The following is a 22,447-nucleotide window of genomic DNA, read 5'->3' on the forward strand; positions in this document are numbered from 1 at the left end:
TATTTCATATAAATATAATCACTTACTGACAACGTGTATCATGAATGATCCAAAAACAACCATCCATCCCCAGCCACCATCTGGAGGAGGTGGTGTTTCGCTGTCTTCATCTTCATCCCTGCGTTTTGTAGAATGGCCAATAGACATATTATATCACTGTAATAAAAACATATTGTTAGTTACGTATAAATTGGACGATCTAAAATTAACGTTAAATAAAAGTTATGGAAAAATTAAAATAAAAAAGAACACAAATCGCTTAAATTTAATGCTACACGGAATGGAGTTTATAAACAAAAAAATGATTTTTTCAACTAATTGTAAGTACGCAATGTAAGTGTTGTCGGCAAGCAAATCATCAAGCTTTCAAACGTGCACATCCTATCAGATGTGTAGTGATTATGTACGTTAAGGTTTTTCTTGAAATCGTATTGCCCTTTTTAAGCCGTTTTCCATCAAACTACAAGTCTAAATATTATCGATAAGTGTGATATGTCCGAAGAATGTCAATATCCTTGAAAATCATTATCGTTACTTTTGATTTATTTTTACTAAATGTTACCTATGTCCTTTATTAATTATTTTTAGCTTATCGAGTATCAACGCAAGATCTTTTCTCTTTGGGCAATGTCACAGTGTGTCAAAAAAATTTAAATCCGATTTTTTGTCACCCCTGATATTCTTTCAGATTATGATTGTTAGGATTATTTCAAGTAATTTCCCGCAAAAACAAAAATATTTTACATAACGCTTTTTTTTACAAAAAACGATTTTATCAGTTTAAAAGTTTGTCATTTTTTAATTGATGGTATTTATTAGCAATCCATTTGCAGAAATGCTCAAAGCCACCGAAGAAACCAATATAAAATTACTTAACTTGCTCTGTAACAAAATATGGGGTTCCAATCAATGGCCTGACTACTAAATAAAGTATAGGTACAATAACGACAATACATAAAACAGGCAGCTTCCGTAAATGCGACAACGATAGAACCATCTCCCTTATGTCACATGCCAGCAAAATAATGCTACACATAATCAATAAGAAGCCAGTTTTGATAATCCTAAAAGGTGATAATTGACATATGTCATTAGAAAATTAAAATGGATAAAGTATCACAAAATTGATGAATTGAGAATCATAATGAAAGAAGAAATTTATCAAAGACTGTCTAAAATTAAGTTTTATAAATCTTAGTTTGCATAGCATCATAATGAATAATGTTGAAAATTGACTGAAGGTCAATGTTGGTTCAATCGACTGCGCAGTTATTTGCACAAAACATTACAATCTAGTTTCTTCTTTATATTTAAATAATTTGTTTTATGAGGATAACTTCTGGAAGAGATATACGCTAAGAGCAAATTGGATTTACCAAAGGTAGAGGCATTCGTGACCACCTTCTGAACATAAGATAAATATTAGAAAAATCTAACAATTCAATATACCACCGTACATTCGTTTTATAGATTACCGCAAAGCATTCGAGAGGGTCAAATGACAACAGTTATGGCAGATACTAAAAGAAGCAGGCGTACCACAACACTTACTTTCGCTGAAATAGTTAGACCGGTTTGAGGTTGTGAACTCACACTTATATCTGGGATCACTGATCACAAACACAGGGTTACTAGGGGAAGAAATAAAACGTATGTTGTACAACTGCTTAATATTCCCAATACTGACAAACGGATGTGAATCTTGGACGAAGAAGAAAGATAAATGCTAAACATTTACTAAAATGTTGACATAGATGTATGTACTAAAATGTTTTGTTTTGAATGTCGTGGACCGACCACAGGACAAATAATTCAATTTTAAATTAAATGAGCTAAAAATCACCAAACGGATCTCTAGCAAAGTCCATCTCCAACAATTAAAATACTTTGGACATGTTATGAGAGCAAACACAGAAAACATGGAAAGACATATTATCCAAGGAAAGGTAGAATGCCGACGATCTCGAGGAAGATCCCCAACAAGATGGATCGACCAAATTACAGGAATATACAAAAGATCTATGCATAAGCGAAAAGAAATGACCAGAGGCAGATATCTTTCCACTTCCTCCGGGAGGACTGACAGAAACATAGTACTGAAGAGACATGCGCAATCCATTCAATAATGCAATTAAAAATATGAAAAAAATTAATAGAGGGCGAAAGGCGAGTTTCTGGAGTCTTAAAACTGGAACATGTCGACTAAGGGAACAAAACCCCAAAAGAAAATTCTGGTCATCCAAGGTTGGGGGTTGGAGCGATGGGCCAGTCCCTCATCATCTGGAAAAAAACTCTTGACTAAAAATTCTAACGCCGAGCCTCGCAATATGGATGAAAACTTACGACGACGACACCTGGCAAAGAAAAGGACTTTAAAAATTGGTACCTGGAACACTTAAGGCATGACTCACAAGACAAAGAAAATTTTAACTGAAATGACGAAGCAAAAAATGGACATCATAGTGCTCTCTGGCAATATCTTGCGGTCTGAAAACAAAATATACAAGACGTTTATCTTTATCGGTTGGGTATTAGTATACGTGAGTATCTTTGAATATTTGCTTAAGCGAGCATAATCAATGAGTTACCAATGCGTTTTTGTCTTTATATACCGCTTAGTTTTTGGTTTAAACCTATCTGTAATAATCTTAATCTTTTGAAAGATCTCTTAATTTTACCAAGTTGCTGCTGTATTTATGTTCAAATATTGCTTAGGAAAGGAACCCATTATAATCTTGGCTACAATTCACTTTGTAATGAGATGTCACACTCATGATTCAGAAATAATTCTTTATTAGTTCTATTCACCCTAAGGTTGGTTTTATATTGTGTCAGCAGCAATCTGTAATTTAAGTCAAAGAAGAATTGATAATTGGTCAACTGTGACCAGATTTCAGTGGTACGAACACAGCTTAGGTGTTTTTGTCATCGTCCAACATTCGGCACTATATGTGGTAATTGGTTCTACAATTGCTCTGTATACGCGAAGTTTGGTATGCATCTTTATTTTATTCGACCACAGTAATGAATTCAGTATTCGGATGCATTTTTTCCCTTGAGTTATTCGGTTTTGTACATCTATCTTCACTCTGCCATCTGCTGATATGATGCTTCCTAGATATTTATACTGGTTGCAGCCTTTTATGACTGCGTTTTCAAGCCTCAGATCTGTGGTATTTTCTCCAATTTTTAAATATTCTGTTATGCGTATGTTTACAGTAAGCCCCCATTTGGCATATTCCTCAAATAATTTTCGATTCATATAATTTATATCTTCCTCATCGGTTGCAACCACCACTTGATCATCTGCAAACAACAATGTATACAGAGTTTCTTGTCCCACTTCGATGCTCATAAATCTACATTTATTTCTCCAATTCCTCAATGCTTCTTGGACGTTTATTTTAAAGAGTGTCGATGACAAACAGCATCCTTGCTTTAGGCCTTTAGTGACTTTAAATTCATTTGAGGTTCTGGTTCCAATTTTTACACAACTAACTGCATTTTCGTACAATTTATATATCGCTCGGATATACGTCGAATCCAATCCGGACCTTTCGAGGATCTCAAACATTTTCTTTAACGGGACACTATCATATGCTTTCTCAAGGTCTATAAATACCAAATGGGTCTCTCTACTTCTTTCGACAAGCTTTTTAATTATTTGTCGTAGGATAAATATATTATCAAGGCAGGATCTCCCGGTACGAAGGCCGCTTTGTTCTTCAATATCTTGTATCTGTCTTTCAACCCTCTTCTTTAATATTCTGCCGTACAACCGGCCCACAGAGCTCGTCACACTAATACCTCTATAATTGGAACAGTCTCTTTTATTTCCTCTCTTATATGGAGCTTATATAAGATTTATTCCAATCTTTAGGAATTTCCTGGTCTCCACACATATATTTATTGAAAAGATCTACTATTAATTCTAAAAGTGCAGTCGGCCCATATTTAACCAGCTCCATGGGAATGTCTCCAGGCCCTGTGGCTTTTCCGTTTTTAACCTCTTTTAAGGTTTCCGTCAATTCAGATAATGTTATTATAGGGATTTCCTGTCTTTCGTCTCTGTTGTCTATTAATTCCCTTATCTTTTCCCATCTGTACTCTACTCTATCCTCTTTCAGCAGTTTTGTATAATATTCTTTCCATTCATTTAACTTTATGAGAGAAATGTTGTCTTCATTTTTCTCATTTTTCCTAAACTGCTTTAATGTTTTCCAAGCTTGTGCCACTTTTGTTCCACCCATAAATCTGTCCAGTTCATCACACTTAGCCTCCCAGTTTATATTTTTCGCCTTATCCACGTCTTTTTTAACTTCTCTATTCCATCTAGCGTATATTTCTCTGTCTTGAGGATCTTTGGATTGAAGCCATATGTGATATGCTTGTTTTTTCTTGAGAACTTTCTCTTCTAGTTCCGTTGACAACCATTCAGGTTTTCCTTTTTTTCCGATTTTCAACTTTTCCGAGTGCTTCATTTGCCGCTTCATGAATATATTTTTTAATTATCTCATACAGACTTTTAGGGTCTAAGTCCTTTGTTTCTATATTTTTTATTTTCTGAGCTATTCTAATTTTATATAAGAACTTTGTCGAATCTTGTTTAAAGCTTTCCAGGTTATATTTTATGTTTTCTATGGTTGTTCCTATGTCTGTTACTTCATCATTTTTGTGACTTGATTGTTCTGTCTTAAATGTCACTCTTACTTATTATGTTAAAAAATTTAATCTATGGCTGTTATTTCTATGCTTTATGAGCTATATGAGACTAGTATAAAAAATGTTTTTTATGGAGATATTATTTCTTCTTTTTTCTAAGTAGTTTAATTTTACTTTATTTTAGCGAACCACGTAAAACTTACGGATCGATATAGTAGTTCCGTAAATAAATAGCACATGTGTGTCCAGAATTTGTACAATCTTCTGTGTGGAAACCATAAAAACAAATTAATAAGTCGTTAAAATTCCTCTCAACATATTTTACCAAATTATATCATAAAACGTGTGATTGTTCTTTAAAATACTATTAACATCACGAGAAAATTACAAAGCGATAAGACGCGATTACTTAAGTGTTTATATTTGTACAAAACTCGAAAAGGGAATTCTTGTAAACAGTAATAATTATAAAATGACCTAATTTGGTATAATACTCTGATAATCAATTGTGTTAATTAAATACAATAATGTTATCAGAATTAAATTTTTTATCAACATAATCAAAATATAAGTATTAAGTCAAAATATATCAGGAATAAGATTTGTTTTTAATCAGATTAGTGGCAGTGATTGTATAAATTTAATACCACTCGATAAGGCTATGCATCCAAATGCAATTTATAGTCGCGATTTTTTTAGTACAGCTATTTCCCTCGATATTCGTCTTATTTCCGCATGGAGTACGTGATCTTATATATTAATGTTGAGCATTCTACGGTCCATTTGTTCCTGGAGCTTATAGATTATGCTGTTTCAGTTTTATAATATTCAATTTCGGACTAAAGTGTTTGTCTTTAAAGTGTTTGGTATATTCGATTTAAACACCTGCCCAGACCAAGGAAAATCTACTCAAATTGGCCTTTAGATTATATTTTGACAGTTCGATTTTTATCCTTAATATACGTATGATTCAACCTTCACTATATTACTATTGCCAGAATAAATTCCCCACAGTTATTCAGCAATTCATTTGTAAATTATTTCGTTTTTGTTTGATTTATTTTGACTTTGTATTTAGGTCTAATAGAATTTCGTGTAACTTGTGTACATCTCAAATGTTTTTGAAAAATGAAAATACTAATATGTTTTTGTACACACTTATGAGTACTTATGACAAATCAAAGAATGGAAAAGAAAGGTATTTTTGAAGTGTATAAAAATTTATCTCCTATGATACAATAGAAAACTAATATAAGTAACTAATTCAAAGTTTACAATTTTTCACTTACGTTAGGCTTTAAAAAGCACCACCACTTAAGGAAGATCCCGTTTGGTGGAAAATGGTACAATTTTCCTTTATAAAGTTTAAGTTACTTCTTTGAAAAAACACGTTAAAGACGGAACGTTGGACTCCACAAAAAAACACATTAAAAAAATTGGTTATGGCACGGGTGTAAGTACCCGACCATTTGGTTGGAGCTGAGGTGGCAGACAGAATGAGCAGAAACGAATACCGGCTTTTTGAATGATTCCTCAAAGAAGGTGACCATTGACATGTGTCATACATAGGAAACCAAGAGAACTGAAATAAGAAATGAATCGAAGACTGTCTAATGTTTTATAAATTTTGGTTTACATAGCATCATAATTAATATTAAATACAATTTACTGAATATCAAATTAGGTTTAATTGACAAGTTATCCCTAAAACAACAATTCAGATCATTTATAATATATATAAAGAAGAAGCTTAATTGTAATGTGTCGAAGCAGTATGGAAAATGTAGAATTTTAAGTAAAAATTTGAAAATTTCTTGTTTGAAAAAAGAATAATTTGTCAAATAATTGATTACAAATTGTGTTATAAATTAATAATGGAATTTAAAAAAGAAAAAAGACTTTACTTAAGATTGCATGAGGTCACTTTTACTTTTCTAAAGTCTGCTTCAATAATTTAAAAAGAGATTTATAATTAAAATTGAGATTAATTTGTGTGTAAGCAACAACCAGGGTTCAGTTTCATTTCTTTGAATATCTCAAGGACTTCTAAATCTAAAATTTTTATTTGAAATGTTGTGTAAAATTTTACTGTTTTTGGAAGGAGAAAAGGAATGATTATTAAATTTAATGTTATGGCCAAAGTTCGATTTAACTGTGTTATTAAGATGTTCTTTGATTCTTTGAGTCACTGTTCTCATTGTTCTACCCACATAAGTCATGTTACAATCACCACAAGAAAATTTGTCAATACCACTTAACTTGACTAAGTGAATGTTGTGTTTGGTAGGTACTGATTTTATTATAAAATACTCTTCATATTTTTGAGAAATTGGAAGTTAATCGGTTTATTAAAATTGGAGAACAATATTGCAGAAAAACGCAAAAACACGTAATTAATATTTGAAGGGGGAGACATTATGTCATATTTAAGGTTGCTGGGAAATTCACCCTTCCACCCCCCATTCTCCATTTTCTCCTTCTCCATTTTTTTATTTTATATTTGGATTCTTCTTTTTGTACTGATTTCAACATGTATAATACATTCGTCTTGAAGTGATTAATTTATGAGATAGACAATTTTTCTTTTAACAAAATAATATCTCTGTCACATTAATTGACTGTAACAAAATAGGTTGTAGCATAATTTACTTTTTAAATATTTAACCGGACTACTTGTAGTACCTTCAAAAACCAAGAAACACAAAACTTCACTTTTTATTAAAATTTTATTAAAGGTTTTCGGTATTATTTGGACATTCATTTTAACCAGTTAATAGTCAATGACAATTTGTTATAACTTGTAACAGGCTATTGATACGTGTGCAATTTGATCCCTAAAATGGTTTACACTTTGCAAGAAAGAATTGAAATTGTAGGTTTATACTACAAAAATAATAATTGTGCAAGAGCTGTTGCTAGCATTTTTAATGAAACACACCACAATAGACATGCAACTCATAAGTATGTGATTGAACTGACGCAGAAATTTAGAACAACAGGGTCAGTTTGCAATAAAAAAAACATAACCGACAGGGACTTGTAAATAATGAAGCAATTCAAGTAGCCGTTTTAGGGCACAATAACTTGGGTGAACAATCACCGTCACTGTCAACAATAAGCAAAGTAATTGGTGTTTCATCTTCTATAGCCTTCCAAGTTCTCCATAAATTTAAGTTTCATCAATATAAAATTAAATTGGTACAAGAGGTAAATAAAGAAGATTTTGATCGTCGTCTCGAATTTTGTGAATTATTGACACAATACATCATTACCAATCTACAATTGTTAAACAATATTTGCTTTTCGGATGATACCTAGCTCATTTTCATTAAATGGCTTGGCGAACAGACATAATTGCCGATACTGGGCTAAAAGTGATCCATATATTGTGCGTGAATTTCACATATGGCAACCTCAAATGTTTAACGTATGGTGTGGTATCCTACATGATTACATTATCGGACCCTTCTTTATCACTGGAAACTTAAATGGTGCATCGTATCTTAAGTTACTCAGGCAAGTAGTTGATCGTATTAGAACAATAGTAGAAAATGATGATAACCTGTCCGAAGATTTGGTTGCAATTCAATATGATGAAGCTCCTCCACACTTTGCTGCTTTGCTCTACCTGTGCGACAATTTTAAAACGAAACTTTACTTGCTGGTTGGATAGGTAGAAGAGAACAGATGATGGATTTGCCACCTAGGTCACCGGATTTAACACTCCTAGACTTCCTCTTATGGTGCATTTAAAAACAAAAATTTATGCTACTCAACCAGAATCTCTAGAAGATTTACAACAAAGAATAGAGGAATATTGAATATTGACAATTAAATGCAGACGTGTTAAGCAATGTCACAGAGAAGAATTTCAAAATGGATTTTACTATTGTATGGAAGAGATTGGCAGTATTTTTGAACAATTATTGTAAACATTTTTGGTAGCGAAATTTTCATTCTAAATGTTTGTAATAAAATTGTTAAAAAAATATATTTTTTTTTCAATCCAGTTTTCTTGCTTCTCTATTTATTTTTCTCATAAACTAATCACTTTAAGCATCATGTGTTATACATTTCTGAAATCAGTGCAAAGTGGAGAATCCAAATATGAACTAAAAAAGGTGGAAGTAATTTAAAAAAATTAAGGGATGATACGGGGGGTGAGAGGTTGCCTTTCGCAGCAAACTTAAATATGACATAATGTTTCCCCCTTCAAATATTAGTTGACGTGTTTTTGCGCTTTTCCTAAAAATTATAAGTTTAAAAGTTATTTAAGGTTGATCTGAAAAAACACTCTATATTAAAGTTTTTGAAACAGTAAATATTATATGTAAAATAGTATAGGTCATTTAGTAAAGCGAAGTCAGAATAAGGACAAAAATAAGGACCATCTATATTTGGTTTTCTTTTGAAATATGTAATAAAATAAACTATAACTAAAATATTAAAAATAAGTTGGAAATATGTGAAAGAATATATACATATATATATATATATATATATATATATATATATATATATATATATATATATATATTGTTATGATATGTAAAATCGAGAAAAATATTGGTTTGATTAAAATATTTCAAAGTTCAAAAACATTAAAATAATTCAGATAAGTAAGATAATAAACAACAAACATTTCAAAGAAGGAAAGTTATTAAATTCTTGGATTACCTGTACTAAACAAAATGTAAGCTATACATAAATTATTTCTTTGTTATACTTGAGTGACCCGCATAATTTTAAGTGAAATCCAAAGACAATTGAAACGGGTTTTCCAAAATACATTAATGCAGTGATTAGAGACAAATAGAAGAGATTTTAGAAAGAGGTTTTTGTTAGTTTTTAAGAATTATAGAAAATATTATTTGTAAATAAGTTTTAGGAAATTTTATAATTATAGGTAAAAATTTGTTTGTTATCGAAATGAAAAAATGGGGGAATTGTGACGAGTTTTGATTGGCGGAGATTGAAAAAGGTGGGATAAGTATGTAGGAAAAAATTTAGCGAGATTGAGGAGAGAGAAAAGGAGAATCAGTTGGTTTTCCAAATCTGTAAGACGAACAGTGATTGTTCTCTGGCGGTTCCTGAGAAGTAGCAAGCAGTAGTGTTGAATGTTAGTGTGAGTTTTTGTGGAGTTAGTGTATCTGACAGAAGCTGGAGCAGCAAAATATTGTAAGTCATATTTTCCTACTTATATTCCAAGAGTCACTGTTCAGGCCAACGAGAGATTCAGTTTATCGAGAGGAGAAAGGCTATCATAATTTGAATGATTGTTGCTTTTGAAGGAGATCATTAAGGACGATATACTTGCAACAATCTGTTGTAAGATTGCTGATTACATAGGGAGCGGTTGAGAGGAGATAATACAGTCTACAAGGAACAAGGTTCTACAACTATTTTTTTTCTGCAGTTTTTTTTCTTTTATTGATAACACAATTTTTACACGTAATTTAGAAAGGATATAAATATTTTGATTAGGAGAGTTAGAATAGTTTGGGATTTTGAGTTTTCAATGAATATTGTTTGTACCATTAATTTTGATTGTTCACGTACGGAGAACAAAATTTTGAGAATCCTTATATGAGATTTGTTTATTGAAAACTTTTGAGTGTGAATTATTTCATTATTTTTATTTCAATATATAGTGTTAGATCATATGTGTTTTTTATTATTCCGGTATTCTCTGGACCTTACCTTTCACATGTAATAGCATAGATATTGAAGCACGAATTTAACCCTGAGATAAAAGAATTAAAAATTGTGATAGAGTCATAATCATATCATCTAGATAATTTTAATTAATCAAAAAAATTAATTAGCTAATTATTGCTTGGCGCACCAAGACTTTAAATATCACAATAATATATATATATATATATATATATATATATATATATATATATATATATATATATATGTATATATATATATATATATATGTATATATATAACTGTTAGTAAAATAATAAAAATAAGTTGGAAATATGTGAAAGAAAATTATAGAATTACGGACATTTATGGAAGTTATATTACGTATTAAACAAAAACAGATAAGACCTATTATTTATTTTAAATATTAATTTAGAATAAATAATATACAAAATATTTTTCACATTTGTTATACAGTGCGGAAACCACTTATGGAATAAAATCGTTTGTGTCCTTGTTTAAAAAAATTATAAAAACCGCTGAGACCCGTCAGCTTTTAAATAGAAATGTGTGCTTTTTAAAGATAAATTTAAATGCACAGGGTGATTCACGAATGTCAAGCATGGTCTATAACTTTTATTTTTAATGGAACACCCTGTATACTCTTATATTTTCAAAAACTTCTTAACAACTTAATCCCAAGGAACTATATCATGTGGGGCTATAGTTAATAATACACGGTGAAATTTTGAAATTATACAGCGTGGAAACCACTTATGCAATAAAATTGTTTTTCTCCTTATTTAAAAAAAAAAGATTAATATATGTTTAAACCTTTTAAATATAAAATTAAATGTAGAGTGTGATTTAAGTAAGTCTAGCATAGTCCATCACCTCTATTTTTAATGAAAGATCTTGTATATTTTTGTCTTTAAAAATTTCTTATAAAATATATATATATATATATATATATATATATATATATATATATATATATATACGATATATATATATATATATATATATATATATATATATATATATATATATATATCGTATATATTGTATATTATGTAGGCTCTATTATAAATAATACAGGGTCAAATTTTGAAATTATGTATAATTTTCGTCAAGATAATAAATGCATAAAATTTTGAAATTAATAATTTATCACGCTTTAAATAATGGTATTTTTTTTAATTAGCTAAGTGCAGAAATCAATTTTCTAAACTAATTATCAATATATTAGGTATTTTATTTAATTTCTTGACAAAAATTGTAATTTTAAAATGTCCCTTTGTATTAAGCATTCATCATAGGCCCTACATATAAGTCGGCTCGCTATATTTACGCGGGTTTCGGATTAAAAATTTTATTGTAAGTACCCAGTTTTAATTAGCTGCTCTTTGGGGAAATATCAACTGGTCAAATGAAATGAAAAATAATCCACATATATATATATAATAACGGATTTATTACGGCTGTCGCCGCTTCTCCGCCCCCAATTTCCATCTTTTTCTGTCATATGCAGTTGCCTCTTCTAAGTCTCTTGCCGCCATTGCTTCATCAATCTCGTTGCGCCAACTTCTCCGTGGTCGTCCTCTCTTTCTTCTTTCAGGAGGGATCCATTCCAGTACTCTCCTAGGCCATCTGTACTCTGGCATTCTTTTAACATGTCCGAACCAGATTAATTGTTTTCTTTCTATGTCATCATTGATATTTCTCTCCATTTTCATTTCGTTTCTTATTTGTTCGTTTCTAACTCTCTCCAGTTTCGATCTACCGCAGCTTCGTCTCAGATAATCCATTTCTGTCGTCAAAAGTTTGTTTCTATTAGCTTTGGTGACGTCCCATACTTCCGAACCGTACAGTGTAATACTTTGGACTATACTACCGTAAATGTGTTTTTTGGTTTCTCGTCGAATTGTTTTTTGCCAGAGAAGAGAGTTTAAGGCACGGGTCGCTGCTCTGCCCTTGTTTATTCTTTCCCTGATTTCATCTGCGCTATTTCCCTTCTTGTTGAAAATGACCCCCAAATATTTGCAGGATTGCACGCCTTTGATTTTGTCGTCTTCCAAGACTAGGTCACATATTTCATCTGTTCCCACTGAGAGATATTCACATTTTGTCATATTCATGTTTAGACCTGCCACCTCATATTCTTCTTGCAGTTTTCTTACCATATAGCTAAGATCGTAGCTGTCTTCGGCAATTACTACCTGGTCATCCGCAAAGAAAAGTGTATATAGCTTGTTTTCTTCCACCGTTATTCCCATGTTTCTACATTTTTTTACCCATTTCACTAAGGATCTGTCCAAATAGATTTTAAATAAGGTGGGTGACAGACAGCAGCCTTGTCTTAGTCCTTTTGTTGTTTGAAAAGGAGAGGTGATTTCTTGTCCCATTTTAATTCTTGCAAAGTTTTGTTCGTAATATTTTTGAGTGGCGTTAATAAGAATTGGGTTTATTTTCAAGTTACCCATTTCTATCCATAGTTGGGAGATCGGTACACTGTCATATGCTTTTTCCAAATCTATTAAAGCTATATGAGTTTCTCTATTTCTCTGCACTCGTTTTTCCATTGCAATTTTTAATGTGAAGATATTATCCATAGTGGAGCGTCCGGCCCTAAATCCCGCTTGTTCTTCGGGTTGTTTGTCTTTGATATCATTTTCTATCAGGTTTCGTAGTACTTTTGAGTATAGTCGGCCTATAGTAGCAATCACTGCGATCCCTCTATAGTTTTTAGGATCCATCTTTGTGCCTTTCTTGTGTATTGGAGAGATATACGATTGTCTCCATTCTTCTGGAACTTCTTCTCCGTTTAAGCATCTTTCGAATAATTTTCGGATCATCTCAAACAGTTTTGATGATCCATACCTAATCAACTCTGGATGTATTCCGCCTGGGCCTGGAGATTTTTTTAATTTCATTCCCTTAACTGCTTCATTCACTTGTTCTATTGATATTTCGATTCTTCCTTCTACTTCCACTTGTTCATTTGTCTGTTTAAACCTTTCTCTTCTCTCTGTTAATAAGTTCTCAAAATGCTCTACCCATGTGTTCTCTGGTATTCTATTTATTATGACTTGGTTTTTTGTCGTTGTTCTCATCGTTTTTATAGTTCTCCAGGCTTCAGAGCTCTTTGTCCCTCCTATATGGTTGTCTAGGTATTGGCATTTTTGTTCCCATGTACTATTTTTCTTTTTAACCACTTCTCGTTTGACTTCTTTATTCAAGTTTTTATATTGTTGTTTTGTATGTTCGTCTCCCTGTTGTAATAACTGTAGATATACTTCCTTCTTTCTTTTTATCTTTTCTTCCACTTCTTTATCCCACCAATATGGTTTATCTACTCTTCGTACCTGTGGCCCTAAGGCTTCTAGCGCTGCGTCTTTCATGCAGTTTTTTATATGTTCGTATTCATCCGTCGTTGATCTGTGTGATTCCTGTAGTTTTTGTGTTAGTCTCCAGGAGTAAAGTAACTGTGTGCTCTCGTTATCTAGATTATCTAAGGTGTACGTAGTTCTCTCTATTTTTTCTCTGTGTTCTTTGTTGATGTCTGTGTGGTTCCTGTCTACGAATGGTGTATATATTTTTCCTATTATCAGGCAGTGGTCCGAGCCGCACTCTGCTCCTCTATTCACCTTTACGTCCTGTACTCTTAACTTAGTTTGTTGTCTTGTTATGAAATAATCTATTATCGATTTTAGACCTCTTGTGTGCTGATACCAGGTGTATTTATGTATGTTCTTGTGGGCGAAAAAACCATTCAAAATCTTTAACTCATATTGTTGGCATATATTTATGAGTCTTTCTCCGTTGTTGTTAACAGTTTCTTCTCCATGCATGCCTACCACTTTACTTTGAACTTGTTTTCCTACTCTGGCATTCAGGTCTCCTCCGCATATAATCTCATGGCTGTTAGGAATTTCGTTCAGGATTTTTCTAAAGTCTTCTTCAAAAGCTTCCTTTTCTTGCACTGAGTAGTCATCATTTACGGCATATACCCCCAGAATTGTTATTTGTGTTCCTCTTAGGAGAACCGTCACTTTAATAAAACGTTCGTTGTATGCTTCCCAAGATTTAATATATTTTTCAAATTTCTTGTGTACAAATATTGATATCCCTGCTCTTGCTCTTTGATCCTTTCCCACTCCTGAGAAGAAATGTAGATAGTCTTTTAATTTTTCGCTTCCATTTCCTTTTTTCTTGGTCTCAGAGAGAATGGCTATATCTAATTTTCGATTTACAAATTCCTGCATAATTTCTTGTTGTTTGTTCCGGATTCCCTGTATATTCCAGATTCCGTAATTCATGGTCCATTTTCGTTGCTGTTTTCGTCTACTGTAATTTCCGTCCGGTAACCGAGGCTCATTGGGTATTTTAGCACTGTAGAATTTTCACAAGTGTAAGGTCGCTGGCCTTACGACTTAACCCCCATCCTTGGAGGACCGAATTTTCTGTTGGGGTTTATTCCCCTAGCCGATATGTTCCAGTTTTTAGGCGCCAGAGACTCGCCTTTTACCCTCTCTCGTCTGCTACATAACGTACTCCCATTGTACGCCATGCACCCAGTGGTTACGCGACATGGTATGTCTTCGTGGACGTGAGAGTAGGATTTGCTGGCAGAGCTGAGTTTTATTCCTAAAACCTCCAACTCATTCGTTGGAAAACAGTGGGCATTTCTTAGCGTTTTGTTACGACAAAAGCATCGGCGGCTTCATGTCGCCCCCAAGACCCCTTACCAGCCTTTAACCACCAAAATAATCCACAACTTTTTTTAATTAAATAATAATGAAAAATATATGAAAATTATTCTAGGCGACGCAAATGCCAAAATAGGGAAGGAAGAAGTATTTAGACCGACAATAGGAAAATATAGTAAACACAATGAAACTAATGAGAACGGACAATTCCTGATAGATTTCGCAAGAGAAAAAAATATGATCATAATGAGCACATATTTCGAACGAAAAGAAATACACAAGGAAACTTGGATATCGCCAGATAGAAAGACTAAAAACCAAATAGACCACGTGCTCATCGAAAAAGAAGAACAGCAATGTATAAAGAAGATAAGAACATACAGAGGACCAGACGCCGACTCAGATCATTACATGGTGGGCATCAAAATTAAGCAACTGATACCAGAAAACAAAAACAAAATAAAAAAAAAGAAATGTATACATAACCCAATTCGATTAGCAACAAAGAAAGAGCAAGAAATATACGAGAAAACAATGGAAAGAGAACTAAAAAAGATACAAATAGAAGAGCAAACTGAGAACAAATGGGAAAACATAAAGCAAATAATGAACAAAGCAGCAAAAGAATGTAACAAACAAGAGAATAAAAAGAGGAAAGACTGGTTCGACATAGAGTGCCAAAAAGAAATAGAAATAAGAAAATCATTAAGGAGTGAAATGATCACGAAAGAAACAACAGAGACAAAGAATAGATATAGGGAGCAAAGACAAAAAGTAAAGAGAGTGCTGAGAGAAAAGAAGAGAAAACACATAGAAAATAAGCTAAAAGAAATAGAAGAGAATTACAGAAATAAAAAAATAAAAAACCTATATCAAGGTGCTAGAAATGAAAAAAAAGGTTTCCAACAAAAACCCATATTCGTCAAAAACAAAGCAGGAGATAATATAAGCGGGGAAACAGAAATTGCCGAAAGATGGAAAGAGTATTTTGATGAATTACTAAATGGCAATAATAAGTCAAAACAAAGAGAATGCGTGGAAACAGAAGCAAGAATCGAACACTTAGAAGACATAGAAGATAATTCACCCAGCAAAGAACAAATCGAGGAAATCATAAAAAATCTGAAAAACAACAAATCCCCTGGAAGCGATAACATAACAGCAGAGATGATGAAATATGGTGGAAAACTGCTAAATAATTGGATATACAAGATCATAAAGGAGATATGGATAAAAGAACGAATACCCGAAGATTGGAAGGAAGCCATTATTTGCCCATTACACAAAAAAGGAGACAAAACAGAATGCAGTAATTACAGAGGAGTAGCGTTACTAAATACCGTATATAAAATCCTATCAAAATCCATAAAAGATAAGCTAGAAAAAGAAGTTGAAAATATAATAGGCGAATACCAGTGCGGATTTAGACGAGGGAGAAGCACAACGGACCAAGTATTCATAATCAGAGAATTACAAGCAGAAAGCTATGAACACAACTTACCAACGATAGCGCTATTCATCGACTTCCAGCAAGCATACGATAGAATAAAAAGGAAGGAATTAAAAGAGACCCTTGAGGAACTGGGAGTTAGCAGAAAGTTGCGTAACATGATACATCTTACTTTAGAGAATACAGAAAACAGAGTCAAAGTAAACAATCATGTATCGGACAAATTTATAGTAAACGAAGGATTAAGGCAGGGCGATCCTTTGTCATCATTACTCTTCAATTTATGCCTAGAAAAAATAATGCGAGAAGCGAAAATCAATAGAGAAGGACTCCTATATCATAAAAGACACCAAGTTTTGGCATTTGCGGATGATATAGTGTTGCTGGCAAGAGGAAAAAAAGAGCTACAGGAGATAGTACAGAGAATAGTAAAAGCAGCAAAGAAAATGGGACTTTACATAAATGAAACTAAAACAAAATGTATGCAGTGGACAGATGATCAGTTCAGGGATGGACAAAAGTTTAAAGTAGAAGTAGAAGAAAGATTATCATACGAATTCGAAATGGTAGAAAGATTTACATACCTAGGTACAATAATATCACGCAAACCTAACATTAAAGAAGAAATACAAGCTAGAATAATGGCAGGCAATAGAAGTGTACATGCTCTTAGTGGAATGTTGAAAAGCAAGTTTTTATCAAGAAAGGCAAAAATACAGTTATACAAAACAACTATACAACCAATAGTAACGTACTGCAGTGAGACATGGACAATGACAAAAAATGAACAAAATTTACTGGAGATATGGGAAAGGAAAATCCTGAGGAAGATATATGGAGGAATAATAAGGGACGGTTTATGGATAAGAAGATCAAATGATGAGTTAAGGAAATTATATAATCAACCTAACATAATAGGAGTCATAAAGGCACAGAGACTAAGATGGCGAGGTCACCTAGAAAGGATGCCGAACACGAGGACTTCAAAAAGGGTACACTACACTATAACTTTAAAAAAGAGAAAAGGAAGACCAAAAAATAGATGGAATCAGGAGGTAGAAAAAGATATGGAAGAAATTGGACTACAAGGCCAGAAAAGAAAAATGAATAACAAGAAGGAATGGAGAAAAATCACATATCGAGCCAGAGAAGATCTCAGTACATAAAGAAAAGCGAAAATGAAGAAAGAACAAACTTTTTAAGCCATGGGCCTCTAAGGCCTTTAGTGCTATTGTATATATATATATATATATATAATGAAAAATCTTTTATATAATTGACAGTATAATAAGGAGAATTACTTCATTAATGGAGTCTAATGTGGCTAATATAAACCTAATAATATTTGTTCCATGGAGAGAATTTCTAATGAAAAATAAAAAAATTTAACTTGCCAACAAAAATGAAAATCAGTCATTATCATCAAAAATATCATAATCGTCATCACCACTAATTGTTATTATGATTGGACTTATTTCGTTTATTTTATTTTCACGAGTCCACCAATCTTCTATTAGTTTCTCGCACTTGAATATACAGTTGCACCACACTTCTGGAGTTACAATTGAAAGTGCCTTTCGCCGAGTTTCCTGAACTGCGTCGTCGCTATAACCGTTAGGCCCAATATGGTTGTCATAATATTGTTTTGTTATTCCCCATATATATTCGATGGGATTAAACTGGCAATGATACGGTGGCAGACGTAAAACTTGATGACCGTAACTTTCAATAATCTGATCCACAATAAAGGTTTTTGGTTTTGCGTGGATATTTGCCAAGCGTAATAATTCTGATTTTAAAATATGTTGTGTAAATGGTATATGTTCCTTTGTCAACCATTCTTTAATTTTATTAACAGTCCAAGAATTCGTTGGACTTTTGTTTAATACTTCAGAATGGTAAGGTGCATTGTCTAAAATAATTACGCTGGGCTCACTTAAACCTGGGAGAAGTTTTTCATGTAACCATTTTACAAAACTTTCTGTGTTCATATTATCGTGATAGTCACTTGATTTTGATTTAGATGAAAATATTAAATCAGCACCTTCTATAAAACCCGATTTCCCTCCTGTATGGAAAATTATGTGTCGATTCCCTTCTCCATCAGTATGTTTGATAGACTTTACGTTATCATCTTGCCATATTCTCTTGGTTTCACCCCTAGAAAATATCCATGTTTCGTCTAAATATATAAAATTTGCCCTTTCTTCTTTTAATTTAGAATATTTTCTTAGAAAGTTAATTCTTTTATGCACAACAGAACTTCTTTCACAAAGGGCTTTTCTGTTATCTTCCTTTTGAAATTTGAAACCCAAATTATGTATCACTTGCCATAAACTTGTTCTGCCAATTTCGTTAAATTTTCTATCTTTTAATTCCGAGAGAATTGTATTTAAGGTCACATGTTCCTTGTTGGCTCGCATTCGATAAATGGTATAACGAATTTCAAATTTTTTCCCATCTGGAATATCTTTCATTTTCAATGATAGGCGAGTTTTTCGGTGACCTTCTTTCGGCCGTTCATTATTGCGATTTTGTAATACTCCTCTTAGTTTGGTTTCACTAATTCCTAGAGCATCACATACGCGTTGTTGAACAGACATTACCGATTTTAAAGGACCGCCATTTTCTTTTTCATCCGTAAAATACTTATGTACACTACAAATTAGACTATCTGCATCTAACACACGTCTAGGCATTTTAAAATATTTCCACCAAACATACAATGTCAACACTGGCAAAGAATCAATTCAACTGCAATATTGTAACAAATTTATACCTACCCTAATGTTATTTTAATGTATTTTAAAATATGACCATTAATGCAGTTTTTACCTAATTTTCTGGGAAGTCGTTTACTGCAACTGGTTATCAATGAGTCATTAGCATAATTTTGTTAATCCGAAACCCGCGTAAATATAGCGAACCGACTATAATATAGTTTCATTACAGAGTGTTTCATTAAAAATAAAGATATTGGACTATGCAAGACTTTCGTGAATTACCCGGTATATTTAAATTTATGTTTAAAAAGCGCACATTTGAATTTAAAAGTTGATGGGGCCCAGGATTTTTATAACTTTTTAAAATAAGGACAAAAACAATTTTATTCCATAAGTGGTTTTCACACTGTATAATTTTAAAATTTCTCCATGTACTATTCATAATAGACCGTACATGATATAGTTTTAAGGAGTTTTTAAAAATATTAAAATATACAGGGTTTTCATTAAATATAAAGATTATGGACTATGCTAGACTTACGTGAACTACTCTGTACATTTAAATTGATGTTTAAAAAGTACACAATTATATTTAAAATATGGGTCTCAGCGTTTTTTACATTTTTTTTTTAAAATAAGGACAAAAATTTTTATTCCATAAGTGGTTAACACACTATATGAGTCCGCTAGATGCAAAACTCTGTATTTGCAAAAATTGTAAAAATTGAGTTTTAGCTGACAGTTATTTGTCACATGTTATAGCTATCTGCTGATGTAGAAATTCAGCAGCAAAGTAAGGTATTTACTAAGAAAAAGGCATTAGAAATCTTGAATCAGACGCAAAACTCTGTATTTGTCAGCCTATGCCAGTTGCATAACTGTGTAATTGCAATTGGCCAATCGCTTACATTATTTGAGTCACATGACACGTCTCATGTGCACATGTCAATTATTCCATCATTCGCCATTACCGGTTTCACTGTTTGTTATTTGAGTACTAAAAACACCAAGTTTATTGCAAATAATTAACATTATGGATCCTCATGTGCATATTAGACCTTTTGAAAAAGAAAAAGGGAGAAAACGAGTTGTACAAACAGAAAAATGGAAACAAAATGTAATGAAACTTAAGAGGTAAGAGGTGTCTACAATTAACTAGATAGGTTTGGGACTTATTGTCAATATTTTTAGGCATAAACCTAAGGATTTACCCGGTTTTCCCACCTGTAACCATACAAAGAAAGTGTATTGTTGTATAGATTTAAAGATGCGAGACATTCAGCGTTTCCATAATAATCTGTATTTAACAACTGACAAAATAAAACAAGATATTTTTTTGCTGAAATTTTGTGAAGGTCAAAAGCCCAAGAGATCAGATACAAACCTACATGGAATTTCAATTAAATATTTTGTTCCTACAGTAGAGGGTGGACTTTTAAGAGTATGCAAGACAGCATTTCTTGGAATAACTCATTTAAGTTCTGAAAGAATAGAGCGTGTTGTAAGAACGTTTGTTATCCGGGGTGAAATACCAAAAGAGAGAAGAGGGGGAGATACAACAAAAGGTAGATTTGATCCAATAAAATTATCTATCCAAACATTTATGGGGCGTTTGAACGGTGCAGAGAGTCATTATAATAGAGGACGATCGACTAGATTGTATTTACCATGTGATCTGAATTTTACAAAGCTTTACAGAATGTATTGTCAACGTCATCCACATCATTCCGTAAAGTTATCATATTTCCGAACATACGTTAATGAACACTACAACATATCATTCGGCACTCCCTTAGTAGATGCTTGTTCTGCGTGTCTCAGAGCGAAGGAAATTTTGAGAAAAGAAAATTCAGAAGAAGAAAAGTTAAAGGTTATGACAGAGCAGAGAGTTCATACGTTAAGAGCTAAAGCCTTTTATTCTTTGTTAAAAAATGAATCAAATCATTACATACAAATATTTTCTTTTGATTGTCAGAAAAATCTTTCTTTGCCAAAGCTTCCCGACCAGGCGGCTTATTTCTCACAGCAAATAAATTTTTATAATTTCACCATCATGGCTGGAAATTCGAAATCCCATCTTTCTTCTGCAAATGTGACGTCATATGTGTGGCTGGAGTTTGAACATCCAAAAGAATCAAATGCTGTTGCCTCTGCTGTACATGATACTCTCATAAAATTCAACTTTAAAAATCAAATCGAAAAAGTTCACCTATTTGCAGATGGATGTGGTGGACAGAACAAAAATAGCACGATGATGTCTATGATAATCTACTGGTTGGTTTATGAAGCACCTGGTCACATCAAGGAAGTGGAGTTTACGTTTCCTGTTGTTGGTCATTCCTTTTTACCACCAGATAGGATTTTCGGTATGATAGAAAGGGAGATAAAAAAGAAGAACGTTGTAATAAACAGAAAAGAATATGAAGACATAATTGGAAAACACTCAAAGGTGCTGAGACTTGGTAAAGACTGGCAGATATCAGACTGGAGAAAGACGAGTGACGTTGTTGTTTAAAAACCTTCCCAGTGGCATTTTAAATGTAATGCAACGAAACGATTTATATTTTCTAAGGACAAAGATTATATGGCTACGGTAAGGGGGGAAATATTTTATCGTTCTGACATAGGGTTCAGCAAGTCTATAATACGAAAAGGGAAAAAGATTTCTTTATTGAAACCAAAGTTACAACAGATTGGATGTTCATTGAAAGGAGATAAATCGTCCATAGGCACTCTCCTTAGAAACCATTTTGGTGAAAATTGGAGAGACCAGCCGGATCTCAAATTTTATAAAATTATAGATACTGGCGTACAAGCAAATAATAACGAGAGTGCTGCAGAAAATGATCATATTGATGATGAGGACCCAGAGGAACTTAGAGTTTAGGAATTAATATAAATACATATATACATATTATAATTTGTAATACCTTTTGTACTTTGGATAAAAATAAACTTCACTAAAAGTTTACTTCCACATGCTTTCTTCCTTATTCCTAACACACTAGGTTTAGAAAACAGACTAATATAACAACCACTAATATCGTTAATGGTTGACTATTATCATGTATTTGCAAATGTTAGTTGCATAAATCTGTATTTACATAGTTCACTTGCAAAACTCGGTATTTTCAAATTTTTCTTCCTTTTCTAGCAAACCCAATAACTTTTCTAAGAAAAAAAATCATTATATTTTACCTAATAAAGCATTTATCTATCACAAAAAAGTGCCATTTATTATGTCTAAG

The 22,447-nt window shown here is 32.5% G+C and overlaps 1 protein-coding gene across 4 annotated transcripts in view; it reads right to left on the reverse strand.

Annotated features, from left to right (window-relative positions):
- Mct1 (Monocarboxylate transporter 1) overlaps positions 1–22,447 on the reverse strand; it is a 297,944-nt gene that overhangs the window by 226,624 nt on the left and 48,873 nt on the right. For all 4 annotated transcript variants that reach the window (XM_072526145.1, XM_072526148.1, XM_072526146.1 and 1 more), the window contains exon 2: positions 27–156. In XM_072526145.1, the coding sequence (XP_072382246.1) occupies positions 27–147 (121 nt within the window). In that variant the 5' untranslated portion in view covers positions 148–156. The remainder of the gene's footprint in view (positions 1–26; positions 157–22,447) is intronic.

The sequence above is a fragment of the Diabrotica undecimpunctata genome, chromosome 3 (genome assembly GCF_040954645.1).
Source record: "Diabrotica undecimpunctata isolate CICGRU chromosome 3, icDiaUnde3, whole genome shotgun sequence".
NCBI classification, from domain to species: domain Eukaryota; kingdom Metazoa; phylum Arthropoda; class Insecta; order Coleoptera; family Chrysomelidae; genus Diabrotica; species Diabrotica undecimpunctata.